The sequence below is a fragment of the Monodon monoceros genome, unplaced genomic scaffold (genome assembly GCF_005190385.1).
Source record: "Monodon monoceros isolate NGI ecotype Baffin Bay Population unplaced genomic scaffold, NGI_Narwhal_1 Super_Scaffold_11, whole genome shotgun sequence".
Lineage (NCBI taxonomy): Eukaryota > Metazoa > Chordata > Mammalia > Artiodactyla > Monodontidae > Monodon > Monodon monoceros.
This window is the reverse complement of record NW_021703767.1, coordinates 134,031,366-134,049,607: the sequence shown is the minus strand read 5'-3', so window position 1 is coordinate 134,049,607 and position 18,242 is coordinate 134,031,366. Positions and strand designations below refer to the sequence as shown.

Genomic DNA, 18,242 nt, shown 5'->3' with positions numbered 1-18,242 from the left:
GGAATCATTGGAAGATGTGTTCACTTTCCTGCCTGGCTGTTGAAGCCGGCTCTCAGCAGAGACCTCTGGAGCTGTGGCTGGAACACCTCCCCACGGCCTCTCCTGTAGCTGCTTGACTTCTAGCAGCACAGCGTCTGGGTTCCACGATGTGTCCAGACGGAGAGGCAGACAGAAGCTGTGTCGCAGCATCACTTGTGCTGTCTTCTCTTTGTGAGAAGCTCATCACTGAGGACAGCACATCTGCAGAGGGAAGGAAGTTAGGCTCCTCCACCTTTGTATGGGAGGAGTGCCAAAGAATTCGTGAACATGTACTAAAGCCACCATGCCGCCCATGAAGGTTTTTGTTGAAAGTTGAACCTGAACCTGATGAAGTCTCTAGACCTACCTACCAGTTTATAGGAAATACAGCGGGGGCGGGGGTGTGGAGGTGGGGGGTGGGGCGCGGTGGGGAGGAGAGGAATGTGTTACATAACAAAATGGAGGAACAATAAGTAAAATTCAGAATGTGGGAAGTTTCTACAGGGAAAAGAGCCTGGTTTCTTTAACAAATACATTGTAAGAGAGAGAGGGAGAGGGAGAGAGGAAGGAAGGGAGGGAGGGAGGGAGGGGCACGTCTATGGAGTAAAAAACTTAAGAGATATATCAACAAGTTGCAGTGTAAATTCTTGGATCTTGATTGAAACAAACTGAAAAATATTTAGGCAAATTTGAACATTGATTGTATATTTGATTTAATCAATGGATTATTTTTATTAGTTATAGTGTTAAAGTGGTGCTATGGTTATGTTTTTAGAGAGTCTTTATGTTTTAGAAATACACACTGCAATATTATGGGTGTAGTGATGTCTCAGGTTTGCTTCAAAATGCAACATTGAGAGAGGAGGATATGTAAAAAAAAAAAAAAAAAGAACTGATTAATGATGAAGCTGGGCGATAGCTATACTGAAATTCAGTCTACTATTGTCTCTTATATAAATGCTGGAATTTATAATGAAAGATTATAATGAAAAGATTATATATGAAAGATTTTAGATAATGAAAGATTTTTTTAAAACTTAAGTTGAAAACTATACTGCCTACGAATGTGGGGTTATTTCAAGATACAAACCAAAACTCACACAGCAGACTTTTATATCTCTTGATGTTAGTTTGCACTATGTAAAATTTGTCTATTTAATACCTGCACACATCTTGAGAGAGAAACTCCTGCATTTTAAATATTGATCTATTAAGTTAAAACAATTATCGGGCTTCCCTGGTGGCGCAGTGGTTGAGAGTCCGCCTGCTGATGCAGGGGACACAGGTTCGTGCCCCGATCCGGGAAGATCCCACATGCCGCAGAGCGGCTGGGCCCGTGAGCCATGGCCGCTGAGCCTGCGCGTCCAGATCCTGTGCTCTGCAACGGGAGAGGCCACAACAGTGAGAGGGCCCGCATACCGCAAAAACAAAAAACAAAAAACTGAATTATCACCTTTTTTTCCATCAGGTAAAAATGTTTGATGGTATTAGTCTAAATCACATCATGGAATACTTTAATATTAATTTCTCTTTGCTTTTTATCTCTGTCAGAGTTTCATCCTCACCTGTTTACCATCTCCACTTTCATTTCTGGCCAAATGCAGGAATTAGGTCTCTTGACTTTCATTTTCTAATAATAATTTAGAATTTCTCTTCAGTTCCCATTTATTGTGATTCTTTTCTCCTTTTACTTTCCTATCAGATAGTTTGGCTTGAGTGAATCATAAATGTCTCTAGTTTCAATCCTAAGTTTTTTTTTCTCTATCTCATCTTTAATGAATATACTACCATTTCTCTTTTTTGCATGAAACTGTAGAGTCACTATTGATTTTTCAAAATCTTCAGTTGTTGACTCCAGCCTCGGTCTGTATTCTGTGATTTTTGTTATTGTCTCAAAACCAGATTTGCCTTTCCAGTGATATTCGGGTTAGACTACTGTTCAGATTACCTGCCCTGAATCAACACCAGATGTTAGGGAAGCTATTTTGAAACTTAAAACCTATCATCAAAGCTGCTTATCACTATTCCTAGAGAATCTACTCACTACTTTTCTCCCTTTTATTTCTGATTCCTATAGATGGAATGCCTTCTTACTTGAAGCCTGTTAGTACGAAACCAAGTATTTGTTGTAGCAAATATGTTATTATTCAGGTATATTCATCAACCTTATGACCTAGGTTCTTCTGTGTAACTTTAAACTCATGGAATTTTACTTCAATGCATATCTCTGACACATTGTTTAGCAAAGCAGTTGGGAAGTACTGCTAACCTGCTAACTACCCAGATATACTGGAGCAGGTATTAATCTCTCTGCTTCCGTTCTCCTTACCTGTTACCTTCTGAACTGGACTCTTTCACCTTATAACTTCTCTGAATGTCATCTCTTTTTCCAGCTTCTGAAAAGAGCATAAATTTTTGTTTCTTTTTTGGAACTCTTCTGAAATCTTTCCCATGTTACTTGTTTGATGCTGTGGATTCTTCATCAGAATTTAGAGAGCACCTCACACTTTTCTAAAAAAGAGGATATCCTGAAACTTCCTAAATTGACACTTCAGCATTGTAGACTAGAATTGTGGATGGTGTGCTATCACATAGATATGCTCTGTCTGCCTAATACGCATTTTCAGTTGATTGGGTATTTGCTAAAAGTGGGTAATTTAAATTATCTACCTGCAATTTGATTCTTATAGATCTCTAGTTTTTAGTCTTGCGAGTGGTTAGTATGCATTTAAATGAAACTGTGAATTGATATGTAATATAATTTACATTTTTAGTAGTAAGGTATTAAATTCTTACTTTATATAGTTCATGGATATTTGTTACAAAGTGAATGTTGTAGGTTTTAGTACTTTCTCCCATAGTCCATTCAGATTGCAGTGACTGTAGGGAATTTGGTGGTGCCAGTGTTCATAGACAGTTTCCAAAGCATAGTTATGGAAGGGGACACACAAAATCACGCATCCGTGTGATCTGTCCAGATCCTGGGACAGGAAGCCTACTTCACGACAGGGCTAGATTTAAGTCATCTGATGAGGAAGGAGGGGGAACAGTTTTGTCTCAGAAGGGTTACTCTGTTTTTACTTTAGTGACTAAGTTTTCCCAAGAAATTTCTTTCCAGCATTTTATTAACTACTTACCTATCTTTCATCCTGATTACTCTAATTTGGGATATTTGACTATCTAAAGGTTTTAGCAGCTTTCTTTTGTCCCAAATAAGTCATTTAACAAGTTTTTCTGTTTCTTTCCTGCTTCAGTGCATTTGACACCTTTCTGGAACTTCTTTGGCTTCTAAGATATAGTTATTATTCTTGCTCTGAATCTGCTTTCAGGTAATTTCTCTCCTCTTTGGGAGCTGTGGTCACTTGTGCCTAGTCAGACTCCTGAGCTTCAGTCTGGGCTGTCTGGGGGGCCATCACATTAATCTGGATGGCTGTCTGGGGGGCCATCCATCTCAAGCATGGACTTGAGATAACATTGTTCAGACCCATGGACTGTTGATTACCGGCCCCCCAAAGTAGAGGCTTCCTTGTTGGTAGAGAACAGGTCAGATACCTGTGTCTGGGGACAAATTGTACATCCAAGGGAATTTCAAGCAAAAGTCAAATGAACAGATGAAGATGAAACAGGCTGTAATTTATTATAAAAATTAGGCCCAGGAAAGAGATGCTTCACAAACCGCCTGAACTGGAGAGAAAGTTCTCACTCTCACAGGGTGCCCGAAGAGGATCAGAAGGAAGCAGAAAAGAGCAGAGGTTGCCAGAGATAGGAAGCAGTGAACCATCAGAATATGAATAAAATAACCATTGCTGCCTTTACGAGACTAACGAAGGAGATTTTTCTGTTTCCGTGATGCCGCGTGCCTCCGTGCTCTAGGCGCTTCTCCTTTTCAGCCTCTTGCGTATTTACTACATATTCTCGTGTTTTCTAGTTCCAGTGTGACCTCATTCACATCTTCATCACCTAAAGTACCAGTACTCAGAGACTAGCAATCACTTCTCTTCCTGAACGTCTGCTGCCAGGCGCTGTTCTTGGTGCTTTCACATTATTTCATCTTCACAAGATCAGTATTATTATCGCTACTTATAGATGAGGCCGTTAAGCAGCCATTTACTCAAGGTCGCACAGCCAGCAATTATGCAACAGGGATCTGAACTTCGGCTTTTCTTCTCAGGTTTGTGATTTTTCCATTTCACCTCAGTATATTGTCCTCTTATCTCCTTCCTGCAGTCTCTCCTCCTGCAGGCTTAATCCCACTTAGAGTTACTCAAATACTGTCTTCTTTGGTACTTCCCTATTCAGAAATGTAGAGTCACTCTGTTGCTTTTCCTCAGTTGTAAATACTGCATTCAAAGCTCTTTTCTACACCTCCCACCTTTTCTTCTGTCCTGTTGCCCTGCTGCCAAGTGGCAGTACTTCACAGAAGTATTGATACTTTCCTTTTGCATTACTAATACCATACAGTGCTCTGCATTTGGAATACTCTTTGCCTTCTGTGTCTTCATAGCTTTCCTTCTGATTTGGTTACCTTTCCCACAGATGTTCCATGTTCCTCCTCTCCTAAAAATTCTTGTTCAAACCTTTTGTGATTGAACCCATTTGCTGCTTATTTCTAGATGACATTCCTTCTTCCCTTATAGGCTCGTCTCTTGGTATTCATAGGAGATTAGTTCCAGGACTCCCACAGATACCAAAGTCCATGGATGCTCAACTCTCTTGTATAAAATGGAGTAATATTCTCATATAATCTATGCATATCCTCTCATATACTTTAAATCATCTCTAGATTTCTTATAATACCTACTACAATGTAAATGCCATGTAAATAGTGGCTGGCATGCTGGCAAATGCAAGTTTTGCTTTTTGGAACTTTCTGGAATTTTTTTCCCCCAAACATCTTTGATCCACGGTTGGTTGAGCCTGCAGATTCGAAACCCAGGAATCCACAGGGTCGACTGTATAGTCACTGTGTATCGCACTGCTCTGTATTTGCTCTTTGGGTTGTTGCAGTCGTAAATTCTTGCATTATAAACAACTATTTAAGCTCCTTTCAGGTGGATACTCTTGCCCTTTTGTATTTCACATTACCTCAAAGCACCTGGTAGAATTTTTGATCCAGAGATCATTTAAGCAATACTGACTAACTCAGTCCATTTGAAGTCTGTGTTTTAATCAAATAAAACTAATGGTGTGGTCATGTATAATAATTTAAATCATGGTATTTGCATCAAAAAAAATAGGATAATGATTTTTTTTCACAAAGTTGGTACTTACAAAATCACAGTATACCAAATGGGGTAAAACAGAGCAGTCCCCACACCAAATGCACAGGCTATAATTTGTTTTGCTTAAAAACCGTTGTATTCATCATGCATCTGATGACACTTACATACGAAGACATTTGAAATATTTAGATGTTGAAGGGTATCCAGTAGTTTCCCTTTTTCTCACCCTTTTTTCTTTAACACATGAGTCCCACCTATGGCATAAGTTGCCTGGCAAATACAGACTTGTACTAAAACCAAAAGCTGCCCATGGCACCTCTCAGAGATGAGAATTTGAGGGTAATTCTTGGAATTGTGCTAGCCGATTTCAATCCTGTGTTTTCTTTTTTCAGGTTTCCTGAAATGCAGTTTTTCCAACAAGAAAATGTGAGAAAAATTCTTACAGATGTTCTTTTCTGTTATGCTAGAGAAAACGAGCAGTTGCTTTATAAGCAGGTAATGAAAATATCGTACAGGTGGCATCCATTGACTCAGAATTTTCTATACAGCTTGACAAATGATAGAGCAATAATGTAGCCTTTATTGTATCCAAAGTTGCATCATAATAGTAAAGCAATCAAAGAGCTGCTTGTCAGCTGCATGGTGAGAAAGGTAAGCTCATTGACGCACATATGCTTCTTCCTTATTATAAGACATTCCACCAAATTGTCTTCTATGAGGCATTCAATCTTTGCTTTCAACTTTTGAGAGTTTGTTTATAAACAGCATCTTTGAAGGCAATCTAGTAATAAAGCTTTTCAGAGTTGTATATATAAATATTGTTTCTAAGTACAGCATTTATAAATATGTGGCATGTCATGTAGAGAATAATCAAATGTCCTTTTACTCTTCAAAATCTACCAGTAATATAACTGCAGAAAGTTCCTTTAAACTTTCTGAAATTTATATGATATTCTTGTGATCTTGATGTTTAATTCATCTCGTTATTAAAGAAGATTATTGGATTATGTTTATTCTTTTCAAAATGTAAATTTTTAATTTAATATATAAAGAAGTATCTAGGTTTGCATTTAACCTTATGGGGTTCCAATAAAAATACGCAAAGTTAGATATTTTTATGTATTTCTCAAAATGCATATTAAGTGAGAATTCAAACTATATTAATAAATTCTCCAACAATCCAAAGTTATGACATCCAACTGATGACAACCCAAATTCAGTGTAATATAACAGAAAACATCTGCATGGTGAGAGCAGTGTATTTAATTTGAGATAGACTTAATTTGTTTAAAGGTAATAAATCAAGTCATATTACAGTTGTCCTAAATAATGTATTTGTTATTGTGTACATAGAATATCCAAGGGAACTAATTTTATCTTAGTTTCGATACTAATAATATGTCTTTATATTAATTACATGGTGATATTTAGCTTTTAGAATGGGAAATGGAAAAATATATCCTACTCATAATGGCAACCAAAACTATAAAATGTCTAAAAATAAATGTAATAATATAGAATCCAAAGCTATATGAAGAAAACTATAAATGTTATTGGAGCAAGAGTTGAATAAATAGAAAAGTGATAACGTGTTTTTAGGTGGGAAGACATTAAGTAAAAATATTACTTCTTCCCAAATTAATATATAAATGTGTTATCATTCCATTGATAGTCTAAGTGAGAGATATGGTTTTTAAAAACCGGGCACAGTGATTTTAAATTTTACACCAAGAAGCTTTATAGTCATTTTAATGGTGATAATACAGCTTAGTGGTTAAGATCACTGGCTCTAGACTCGGATCCCTTGATTTGAATCTCGGCTCCAACACTTTAAGTAGCTACCTTGTCTTAGACAATATACACATGTAACTTTTCTAATCCTTAGTTTCGTTGATGAGGGCAATAATAGTATTGACTTTGTAGAGTTAAAAACATGTAGTGCTCATTATGAGTTCATGTTGGTAGCTGTGATGGTGATCATTGCTACAGTCAGTATTAAATATGTTGGAGCTGCCACAGAATTCAGGGGAAGGGGAGAATGGCACAGGGAGATCTGAAAACTGTTATAAATGTTCTGTGATCAAACCAATGTGACAGTAATGTGGGAACTGAGAAATAGATCAGTGGAACAAGCTAAGAACAGGTTCAGTTGTAAATGAGATCTTCATATAAGATAGGACGTTTTCTTTCAATGGGAAAAGGATATTGACATGCTGTATTTGGCTTTCTATCTAAAAAAGATTAAATTATACCATTATTGGGAGAAGAAATTCCAGATGGAGTAAAAATATAATTATAAAAACTAAAATTACATAAAAATTCTGGAAAAAACATTTAGGAGAACTTTTTTTTATAATCTCAGGGTAGGAAAGGCCTTCCCAAGCAAGACAGGCTATTCAGGTCAGATATAACGTGCAAAGACCAAAAACAAACCAAAAAGGAGACTGGGAGAAAATAAATCTCAATCAGTATATCAGGAGTTTTTGGAAGCAAATAACAGAAAATTCCATTCAGAATGACTTACAGTCTAAGGACGTTATTAACACACTTTGCAAGAAGTCTGGGGGCAGAATGTTTCCACAGCATTTGTTAGTTCAGTACCTCAGGCTCTTCACCAGTGATCCAGGTTTATTTCTGTTTTTCTCTTCTCCTCATCTCATTGTGTTGGCTTTTGTCATCAAGCCTGTCTCCTCAGTGTGCCCTCTTCTCTTTCAAATATTTGGAAATATCTCACAGTAAAAGATTTGATGATAACGAATCAAGTCGGAATAAAATTATCCCAAGTTATACATTTGTTTCCTCTTTTTCTTTTGAGAAAGAAAAATCTAGATTCAGGTAATCTTATAATAATGGAAGCAAGTTCCACGGACAAGGAACCAAAACATCGTAACTGCACCATCCACCGTTTGTGAGGCACGCAGCCCACTGCGTTTGTGAGGAAGCCTATAAACAGATCAGACTCTTGATCATTTAGACAAAGTCTATCAATTACTGAATAGGAAAGTATTATTAATTTACTCCTGTGTATCACTTTCTAAGATTGAAATTACTCCCTGTTAATGTTAAAAATTCTATAGATTCTTTACATAGGAAGAATCCCTTGCTGTAAAAGGACTGAATATTTTAGCCAGATCAAATTTAAGAAAAAACCTTACGTTTCATCACAAGCTGCTAAAGCTATTATTTTGCACTAGGTGACACCCCGTTTAACATCAACCATATTGTTAATAGTTATGGGATTTTATTGAATTAATGAGACTGTTATCATGTAGTAGAATGTCTTGCTGACTTAATTGAAACTGCAGAGATTATATAAATGGTATTAATGAACTTTGACCGCCTGATGCCTCAGCTTTAATAAAGACTGCTTGGTGGGCTAAATGAACACAGGCAGATAAAAGAACACGTTCAATTTTGTGAGCCTACAGGCTGTTGATGAGGAAAACTTTGTTACCTTTCTTTTCAACTGGCATGAGTTTGGAGTGCAGTGACTACTAAGGATCCAGCGGGGAAAAAGGCTGTAAGCAAGCAGAAACGCTAATGGTGTGGATGGACGCAAAATACACATTTTGGGAATGAAGAAGTGTACCGACAATACATTCTTTTTCATTATGCTTTGTCAGATTTACAGCATATTGAATTTATGATCATTCTTTCCAGATAGTTCTCTTTCCCTTTAAAGATGTCTGTTTGCTTGCCACTTGTAATTATTAATCAGGTTTTTACTAGTCTAGAATTGAGAGTAAAACCAGTAATCTCTTACAAGTCTATTCGAGAAAAATATCCCTAGTTTGGTTGGAAGTCAACACTGAATGTGTAAAAGATTGTCTTAATGGTATTCAGGGGACTCTTAATTTCCATTATACAAAAAGCACTTATTTATTGATGGGAAATATTGAAATATAATTCAGGATGATTCTTTTCCATTTCTCATCTTATCGTAGTTCAGCTTTTACCCTTGTGTTGATAAATGAAATATCTACCCCTCACTATATTGAGTGGAAGCTATTTCATTCATTCAGTCACTATGCAGTGAGCACCTTGTATGTGCCGAGCCTGTAGGAGGAGCTGGGTTTGTCTATGTATGTATGTACATACATATACATATATGTATCACTTGTCCCAGTTTATAACCTACAGTACTTCTGTGCTCATTTTATTATTGTGTGTCTTGCTGTTTAGACTGCAGGCTCCATAATGGTCAGGAGTTTGCCCACTCCATTCACTTTTGTGTTACCAGCACGTCATAGGTAGTTAATAGATAATTTTTGGAATAAATGAAGGTGAATGAGCAAAATCTGGCGAAAGGAGTGTCACAGAAACTAGAGGGAAGAGAATGTTCAGGGAAGGTGAGAAGATACATTTAGGCAAGAACCTTTTCGTACTAAACCAGCCTTAATTAGTTAGAAAGCATACTGCAGGGAAGAGTTCTATTCAGAAGATCTCTGCCGCCACCACCACCAACACCGACACCCAAAGCCTAGTAAGAAACCTAATAAAAACTATGCAGTTCCACATATTTTTGGATTGGAAGATCTGGTGTTCTTAAAGAAGTCTGTTTTCTTCAAGTTAATTTTAATGCAATGGCAATAAAAATTGCAGTATTTTGTTTAGCATTTTATGTAACTAAATTACATTTTCATTTGGATGAAAAGATGTTAGAATAGGCAAGATAATTTTGAGAAAAAGAATAGAAAATATGGGGAAATGGAGTATTTTACAGCTCGAGACATTACAGTAGTAAAGTTCCTGTTAAGAGTATATAAACCAATGGAATACCAGTAAAAACTCAGAAAAAATGAGAGCTAAATATTCAGCTTATGATAAAGATGACATTTCAGAACTCTTGGGAGAAGATGGATTATTCAATAATTGGTGATTATTCAATAAATTAGTTTAACACTTTGGGAAGGAAAAATACATATTATTCTTCAGGGCAAAATTAAATACCAGGTGGGTAAAGAATTAGCTGTAAAAAAGGAACCTGTATATTTAATCTAATCTCAATATGAGGAAGGTCTTTTTGCCATAAAAGCAAAATAAGAAATCATGAAAGATGATTTATTGATTTGACTGTTTTAAAGTATACAGCTTTACTATGACATAATCAAAATTAAAAGGCAAGTTATAAACATGGGAAAGTATTTGTAACAAAAATAACTAAGGGTTAATTTCCTGAATTGCTGAAGAACTATTACAAATCATCAGGAGAAGGGAGACTCTTCATTAGGAGAAAATGGGCAATTCATTAAATAAAAATGACCACTGAAATGTTTGTCTTCAACCTCACTAGCATTTAAATAAGTTAAAACAACTATTTGACTGTAGAATTTGACAGGATTTTTAAAAAACACTACAAATAAAGATGAGGGTATGTGAAATGGTGATTTTTATGCCCTAAAGTGAGGGAATTATTTCTAAAGGGCAGGTTAATTGTATATATCAAATGTCTTATTAGCTCATTTACCCAGAAATTTTACTTCTTGGGACTTTATCCTAAGGAAATTACCAGAAATAAGCAAAAAAGATTACCGCAAAGATATCTATCACAGTTTTAATTTTTCTTTCTTTTCTCTTTTGGCCTTCCTTCCCTTCCTTCCTGCCTTCCCTCCTTCCTTTTTTTTTTTTGTTTTTGTTTTTGTTTTAGATATTCTGTAGTTCTGTGCAGTAAGTAACTATTACTTTCATGATTAAAATTATGTCACTTGGTCTTTGGAATAATTTGAGATTATTTTAGAAGAATAAACCCCTCATAATGATTTTAAAGCACATTAGCAACACTTAATTCCATTCTTTATGGGTGTGTACCAAGTTCTTCTAAGGAATAGTCTTTTCAAGATTTGTTTAGTAGGAGACGGTCACCTAAAAAGATTGAAGTGATGTGTGGTAATTTGTCCCAAATCACAAGTAAATTGTCAATGGATCATAAATAATTTTGTAAAAAGTGTAATTAAGTCCTTCTCATTCAAGGCTAGTGATAACTTATAAATGAACTCTGACAGAGTTTCCTTTTGTATTACTTTATGATAATAACTAGCGTCCTACGAACAGCACAGAGCTGCCAGACCGCGCAGAGGTCCGTGTGGCTGTCCTTCCATCACAGGAGATTCCCTCTAATCCCATCGGCAAAAACTCTCTCTTTTCTCGGCTTCAGTATTTTATTGTTATTTCCTGTAGAAGCGGGGTTTTGTCTTCTTTTTTTGTAAAAGATCATCGTAGGCAAAAGGAAAATAGTGACACACTTTAAGAGGCAGAAAAGAGTACAATCCATTTTTAACTTGCGAAAATATGTTTTTGATGCCTAAGTAGGGAAAAAAATCTCAGCTAACAAGGCGGGTCACTGATGTGGAATATCTTATTTCCTCACAAGAATGGATAAATAATGGATTTTTATAATACCCTTTGAAAGGCAACTTAGTAACCAATATACCTTTTTGTTTCTATGCCTATGTATGTAATCCACAGGTGAACACGATATAAGGAAAAAGAAAGTTGTATTGGTGAAATCACTAAATGAATTGACAAGTAACCTTATCGTTGAAGTAGACAGGAAAAAAAATTATGGCCATCTTGGCTTAAACATGTTGAAAATCGTACTTTAAAAACTTTGTTTTCTCTCATACCTGCTAAAGGTTGTTTCTTTTATTATCCAGCATTTCCAGCTAGCTGACTTCAGCTCTTCCTAAATGTACAGACATCCTAATTTTGAGCCATTATATAATGAAAACATTGGATGTAATTTCCTTAGGTCTACAGTTCTTAGTTGCCCTTCTTACTGCAGATCTTTACACTGTAGCGTATGATTATAATTTGCATAAATGAAATTCATATTTATGAGTACACATCCTGAAGCAACTGACAGGTGCAAGGTTGTCTACCATGCCGATTTATTGTTTGTTGTGTCATTTAAAAGAGAACTGCTCTCCATGTTTTAAAGAAGAATACCTGCTGTGGTAGAATTGGAGTCAAGTTCTAAAACTAGATAAAATCTCACTTTGTAGGTTTTTATGTTTATGCTCTTCTGTGTAATACGAAAATGCCTGGGGCGGGGATCAGCTGCAGAGGCTTTTAGCTGAGCCCGTCTGTCCACCAGTGGAGTCCGGACATGCCCCCGTCCCTTTCTCTGGCTCTATTTCAGGGCATGCACGAGCTGTTGGCTCCAATGGTCTTCACCCTCCACTGTGACCACCAAGCCTTTCTTCATGCCAGTGAGTCTGCACAGCCAAGGCAAGTTTGTATATGAGCTCCATCTATTTTGTCAGCCCTGCTGTAATCCTTTTTTAACCTCAACACCTTTTATATTGAAGGTATTTTGTAAATTGTAAACATTTGGTTGTGTTTCATGTGGCTGATGATTAGTTCCGCTTAATAACTGTAACCCCATTTCAGCTATGGGGCAAACTTGGAATGCTAAATATCTTTGCAAGTCTTAGAGCTGTACCAAAGGGAGACATGTAACTGATGGATCAAGAAGAGGACATTTTTGTTGTAACGGCAAAGTGCTGATGATTGTTAATACTCATACGTTCTATCCTCCAGTGGCCCATTCTTTCACAGTGAGCTGTAAGAGAACCTTATGTGTGAGATATTTTGTCCTCACCAGACTCAGTTCAGTTCATAAATAGAACAGTCCCCCAAAGAACCCCAGTATAAAGAAACAAAATGACTTCTCATGTTTTTGAGATAACAATTACTGAAGTTATTTGCTGAGATAATAAATTAGTGTATCTTGTATTTAACTTAGGCCGATTGTTAGAATTTATTTTCTAACTTAAGATACCCTAACTAGATGGGCCAGAGAGGCAGCCGGGAAGCATCTTGGGAATGGAGAGCTGAGGGATTATAAAACTTCCTCAGGAATATTCCGCAGGCTAGCCTCTCTCTGTGCCGAAAACAACGGATTAACATATAATATTTCATGTGTTTATATGATCTTTATTCATCAAATGTAGCCATCCATTTTGCTGAACATATATCAGGGCATTTGTCAAATCAACTTTTGTTTACTATATTGTAGATTAGTGTCTTCTAGTTCCTTTGAGTTTTTCTAATTATACTAAATTTATTGGATCTGACTATAGTAACCATATCTTAGTTGCTGTTGCCTCAGTTATTCTGAAGTATGATAAGGTTGCAGTTAGTATTGGGATCCTGTTTTCATGTCAGTTTTATCTTTTTAAAAACACATATGCAGAATATACTCCATAGGAAAGTATACACGATTGCAAATTGCTTTTTAAAAAAATAGCTTTTAAATGAGTTCTACATGCTTCTTTAACTGTTTCAATCCTTTATAAAGTAAAAGCAGCACGAAAATAGATTTGGAAGAGGTGCTGTCACTGATTAATTGATGTTAAAACATAATAAAAATAGAAGCCATTGAAAGAAAATAAATTACTGTTTTAATATGGAATATTTGACCAGTAACTATATATTTTTTTGTTTCGTTTTGGACAAGTGATAGATTGTGGAATAATCAGTTGGTTCTAGATCAGGCACATTCAAGGAATGTATTGTCACATTCAGTTTTGTTATTTGGAATAATTAGATAGTTGCCTCATTGTGGTACAGACAGGCAGCTAATTTGTTTTTGATCTTTATAGAAAGAAATGATTTCGTTTGTTAATGGAGTTGCTCTTTTTATTGAAAAAAGGCTAACTCTTTTTCATTTACACATTATATGAAAGTTGGCTTATGAGTATAGAATAAGGCAACCTCTGCATCTCCTTCAATTAAAAAATTACACATTCTGATTGATTGTATCGCTTTTTTAAGTGAGGAAATGAAAACTCTCTTGAACCCTGAGTATCTGGAACATGATGCCTAGTAAGTACAAAAACTTTCTGTTTTTATTTTTTTACGCCATTTTTACTTTAATGAAGATTTAACATTGGCGTTATATTATTTTTCTAATTTTTAGTGCAATGTTCTCACAACTTATGGAAACTGCTGAACCTTGGTTTTCTACTTTTGAGCATGATGGTCAAAAGGTAAATCTTACAGTACAGATCTTTTCAATATATTTGAGGGAACAAATGATTTTAGTAACAACATATAATCAGAATAAAAGCCATTATTATCATTATAAAAAAATGAAAATATGAAGATACCTGTGGAGTAAGTTTGAACTGGGGGTCTAAATCATATCTCTAATTATTGACAGATTTACAAAGGTAATATAAAAATTTTCATATAAATAAATAGAAACTTATATGTGCGTATATTTTGCATGCAATATAATTTCATAAAAACTGTTATAAACTTTGAATGAAAAGAGTATTTATCTACTTGATCTGTGCTGTCCTGGTGAGTTGATAGGCACGGAAGTATGTAGATAAACTCTGTGTCAAATAGGTTGTTTTGCTTTTACTAATGCATCACTAAATTGAATTTATATGTTTAGCATCAATACCATTTATCCTTACTCTCTCTTACCCTTATTCTTTTTTTTTCCTAATAATTTTTATTGGAATATAGTTGATTTACAATGTTGTGTTAGTTTCAGGTGTACAGCAAAGTGAATCAGTTATACGTATACATATGTCCACTCTTTTTTAGATTCTTTTCCCATATAGGCCGTTACAGAGTATTGAGTAGAGTTCCCTGTGCTATACAGTAGGTCCTTATTAGTTATCTATTTCATGTATAGTAGTGTGATTATGTCAATCCCAATCTCCCAATTTATCCCTACCCCCCCACACCTCCCGTAACCATAAGTTTGTTTTCTACATCTGTAACTCTATTTCTGTTCTGTAGATAAATTCATTTGTACCCCTTTTTAAGATTCTGCGTATAAGTGATATCATATGGTATTTTTCTTTCTCTCTCTTACTTCACTCATATGACAATGTCTAGGTCCAGTTTCATTCTTCTTTATGGCTGAGTAATATTCCATTGTGTATATGTACCACATCTTTATCCACTCCTCTGTTGATGGACATTTAGGTTGCTTCCATGTCCTGGCTTTTGTAAGTGGTGTTGCTGTGAACATTAGGGTGCATGTGTCTTTTTGAATTAGAGTTTTCTCTGGATAGATGTGCAGGATTGGGATTGCTGGATGCCATGGTAATTCTATTTTTAGTTTTTTAAGGGACCTTCATAGTGTTCTCCGTAGTGGCGGTACCAATTTACATTCCCACCAACAGGGTAGGAGGGTTCCCTCTTACCTTTATTCTTTAACTATAATTTTTATTGTGAAATAATTAACATACCGTAACATTCACCTTTTTAAAGTGTACAATTTATTGGGTTTTAGTATATTCACAAGGTTGTGCAAATGTCCCCACTATCTAATTTCAAAGCATTTTCAACACCCTAAAAGGAAATCCTTTTAGTCCCATTAGCAGTCACTCCCCATTTCCCCCTCCCTAGAGCCTTGGGCATCACTAATCTACTTTCTGTTCCTTTGGACTTGCCTATTCTGGACATTTCATATAAATGGAATCATACAATATGTGACCTTTTGTGACTGACTTTTTTCACTTAGCATAATGTTTTCACTGTTCATTCATGTTGTGGCATGTGTCAGTACTTCATCCCTTTTCAGGGCTAAATAATGTTTCATTGCATAGATATATGCCACATTTTGTTTTTCCATACCTCAGTTGGTGACATTTGGGTTCTTTTCACTTTTTGACTATTAAGAATAATGTTGTGGGCTTCCCTGGTGGCACAGTGGTTGAGAGTCCACCTGCCGATGCAGGGGACACGGGTTCGTGCCCCGGTCCGGGAAGATCCCACATGCTGCGGAGCGGTTAGGCCCGTGAGCCATGGCCGCTGAGCCTGCGCGTCCAGAGCCTGTGCTCCGCAACGGGAGAGGCCCCAACAGTGAGAGGCCTGCGTACCGCAAAACGAAACAAAACAAAAACAAACAAACAAACAAACAAAAATAATGTTGCTAGGAACGTTTGTATACAAACTTTTATGTGAACATATGTTTTCAGTTCTCTTGGCATATCTCTAGGAGTGGTATTGCCGAATTAACTGTCATTTTAAACAACCATATATGCTAACTTAGAGATCATTTATTGGAAAAATTGCAGATTATTCTGGCAAGGGCTGTTGTTAAGAGTTTTTGGTATATTATTTTCTATATGACTAATTTATTTTATGTTAGTATAATTGAATGAGTTCTAGTTAGAAGCCACGTATTACTCAGTCCCTTCACTCCGTCCCTTAGCAAGTGAGATGGATAACTAATGCTTTTTATGCCTTTGGTCGAGGTCAGGGCGAACTACTGCCTGCAGGCCCATTTGGCCTGCCATCTGTTTTTGTAAGGCTTGTGAGTTAAAAATGGCTTTTACATTATTAAATGGTTGAAAAAAATATCAAAAGAGGAATAATATTTGGTGACATGAAGATTATATAGAATGCAAATTTCCATGTCCATAAAAAAAGTTTGGTGGGGATACAGCCATGCCTACTTGTTTACTTACTGTCTTCGGCTGCTTTCTCGTTACAAAGGTAGAGCTGGGTGGCTGCAGCACAGACTGTATGACCTGGAAGGTCTCAAATGTTTACCATCTGGCTCTTTCCAGAGAAAGTTTGTCTACCCCGAGCTTAGGTGATAAAGTCTTACTCCAGCTGTATATCACCATGCTCCATTCGGTAAGGGTTATTACAGGGGAAGTTTGCTGTAAGCATGTGTGATGAACAGTAGCTGTATATTCTCAGCAGGTGATCTGATGGAGTCATAGACTTATGTGAACATCAGATTCTGAGCAGAGTTTTTGAAGACATTTAATTAACAGGCCTCATGATCATTTTACACAGTGGTCATTTTGTATTTTATAACTGATTCACAGCATCTGAGAAACTGAATGGTAAAAATGAGAGGGCTGCCAGTTTGTACTTTTACTTGTTCATATTGCTTTCACTGAGTCATGTCATGAGAATGGTAAGACAACACAAAGACATTTATTTTATCAAAGAACACATAGATGTGACCTCTGAGAATTCATATTAATTATTTGTGTGTATCAGTGCATAATATATTCCTAAAAAGCGTATCTAGTGAATCCCTTTTTCATCCTCCCTTTTTGTTCTTTTTCATGATTCGATCATCTTTTTAAAAAGAAGTTCGAGAAATTAATGTATCACTCCATCGTGCAGGTCTTCTAGTTCCCCAGAAAATTCAGTCATATCACTGTGCCTGCTGGCTAGTTTAGCGACGTACTTTTTATAATAAGACTTTCTTGATGAAGGAAGCAGTGTGTTGGTTTACATAATGGTAATGGTGTGAAATCATTATCTTGCTGCATTGCTCAGTCTGTGGCCTGGCAATGATCTGTAGAACACACTTTGCATACCACTAATAAGTGGTTAGAAAAGTTTTCTAGTTTTATCGGTAGTTGTGGCTGTCTTATTTGATCATATATGTTATATGCAAGTAGCATTCTTTATAATAAGAAATCCTGAAGATAAGGAAGTGTTTTACATTAACTCTATCTTCACTGTTTTTGATTTTTTACTGTTAGATGAGCTGTGCTGTTTAGCATTAAGTGATCAGAAACATTACTTTCAAGTTTTTTAAGTTTAAGAGATTTTACTATAAAGTATTCTGAGCTCAGGGGAAGTCCTTTTAAGTTAAAGCATCCTGTTATTTGAAGAGAGTACTAGATGTTACAAAATCAGAAAAAGGTGTTTTGGATGTACTATTTTTATAATAAATGAGCACAATATAGAGGTTTCCCTTTCTCCTGTCTATACAAATTAACAAAAATGAATTGAGCCCTAAAGATGAATATGGTCTTATGTCCTTTGGACCTAAATACTCTAGGGCAGACACTGTAGGAAGTCCAAAGGGCTGCTTTTCTTTTTTAAGACTTGAAATGATCCTGGACAGACAGATGGAGCCCCTTCTCCCTGGACTGACACAGGACCCTCCCCTCCTCTCTTCTGTGCTTTCTACCAGCCTGATTAGTCACAGCTCTCACACAGAATTCAGAGCTTTTTTTCCCCTCCAAATGATGAGGGCAAGAGCTTACCTTTTTTATCTTTATG

At 36.2% G+C, this 18,242-nt stretch overlaps 1 protein-coding gene across 8 annotated transcripts in view; it reads left to right on the top strand.

The window, feature by feature from the left end:
- Positions 1 to 18,242, top strand: part of TBC1D5 (TBC1 domain family member 5) — a 540,605-nt gene that overhangs the window by 313,092 nt on the left and 209,271 nt on the right. For all 8 annotated transcript variants that reach the window (XM_029214159.1, XM_029214153.1, XM_029214160.1 and 5 more), the window contains 4 exons: positions 5,633 to 5,735; positions 12,379 to 12,467; positions 14,016 to 14,066; positions 14,161 to 14,230. In XM_029214159.1, coding sequence (XP_029069992.1) covers positions 5,633 to 5,735; positions 12,379 to 12,467; positions 14,016 to 14,066; positions 14,161 to 14,230 — 313 coding nt within the window. The remainder of the gene's footprint in view (positions 1 to 5,632; positions 5,736 to 12,378; positions 12,468 to 14,015; positions 14,067 to 14,160; positions 14,231 to 18,242) is intronic.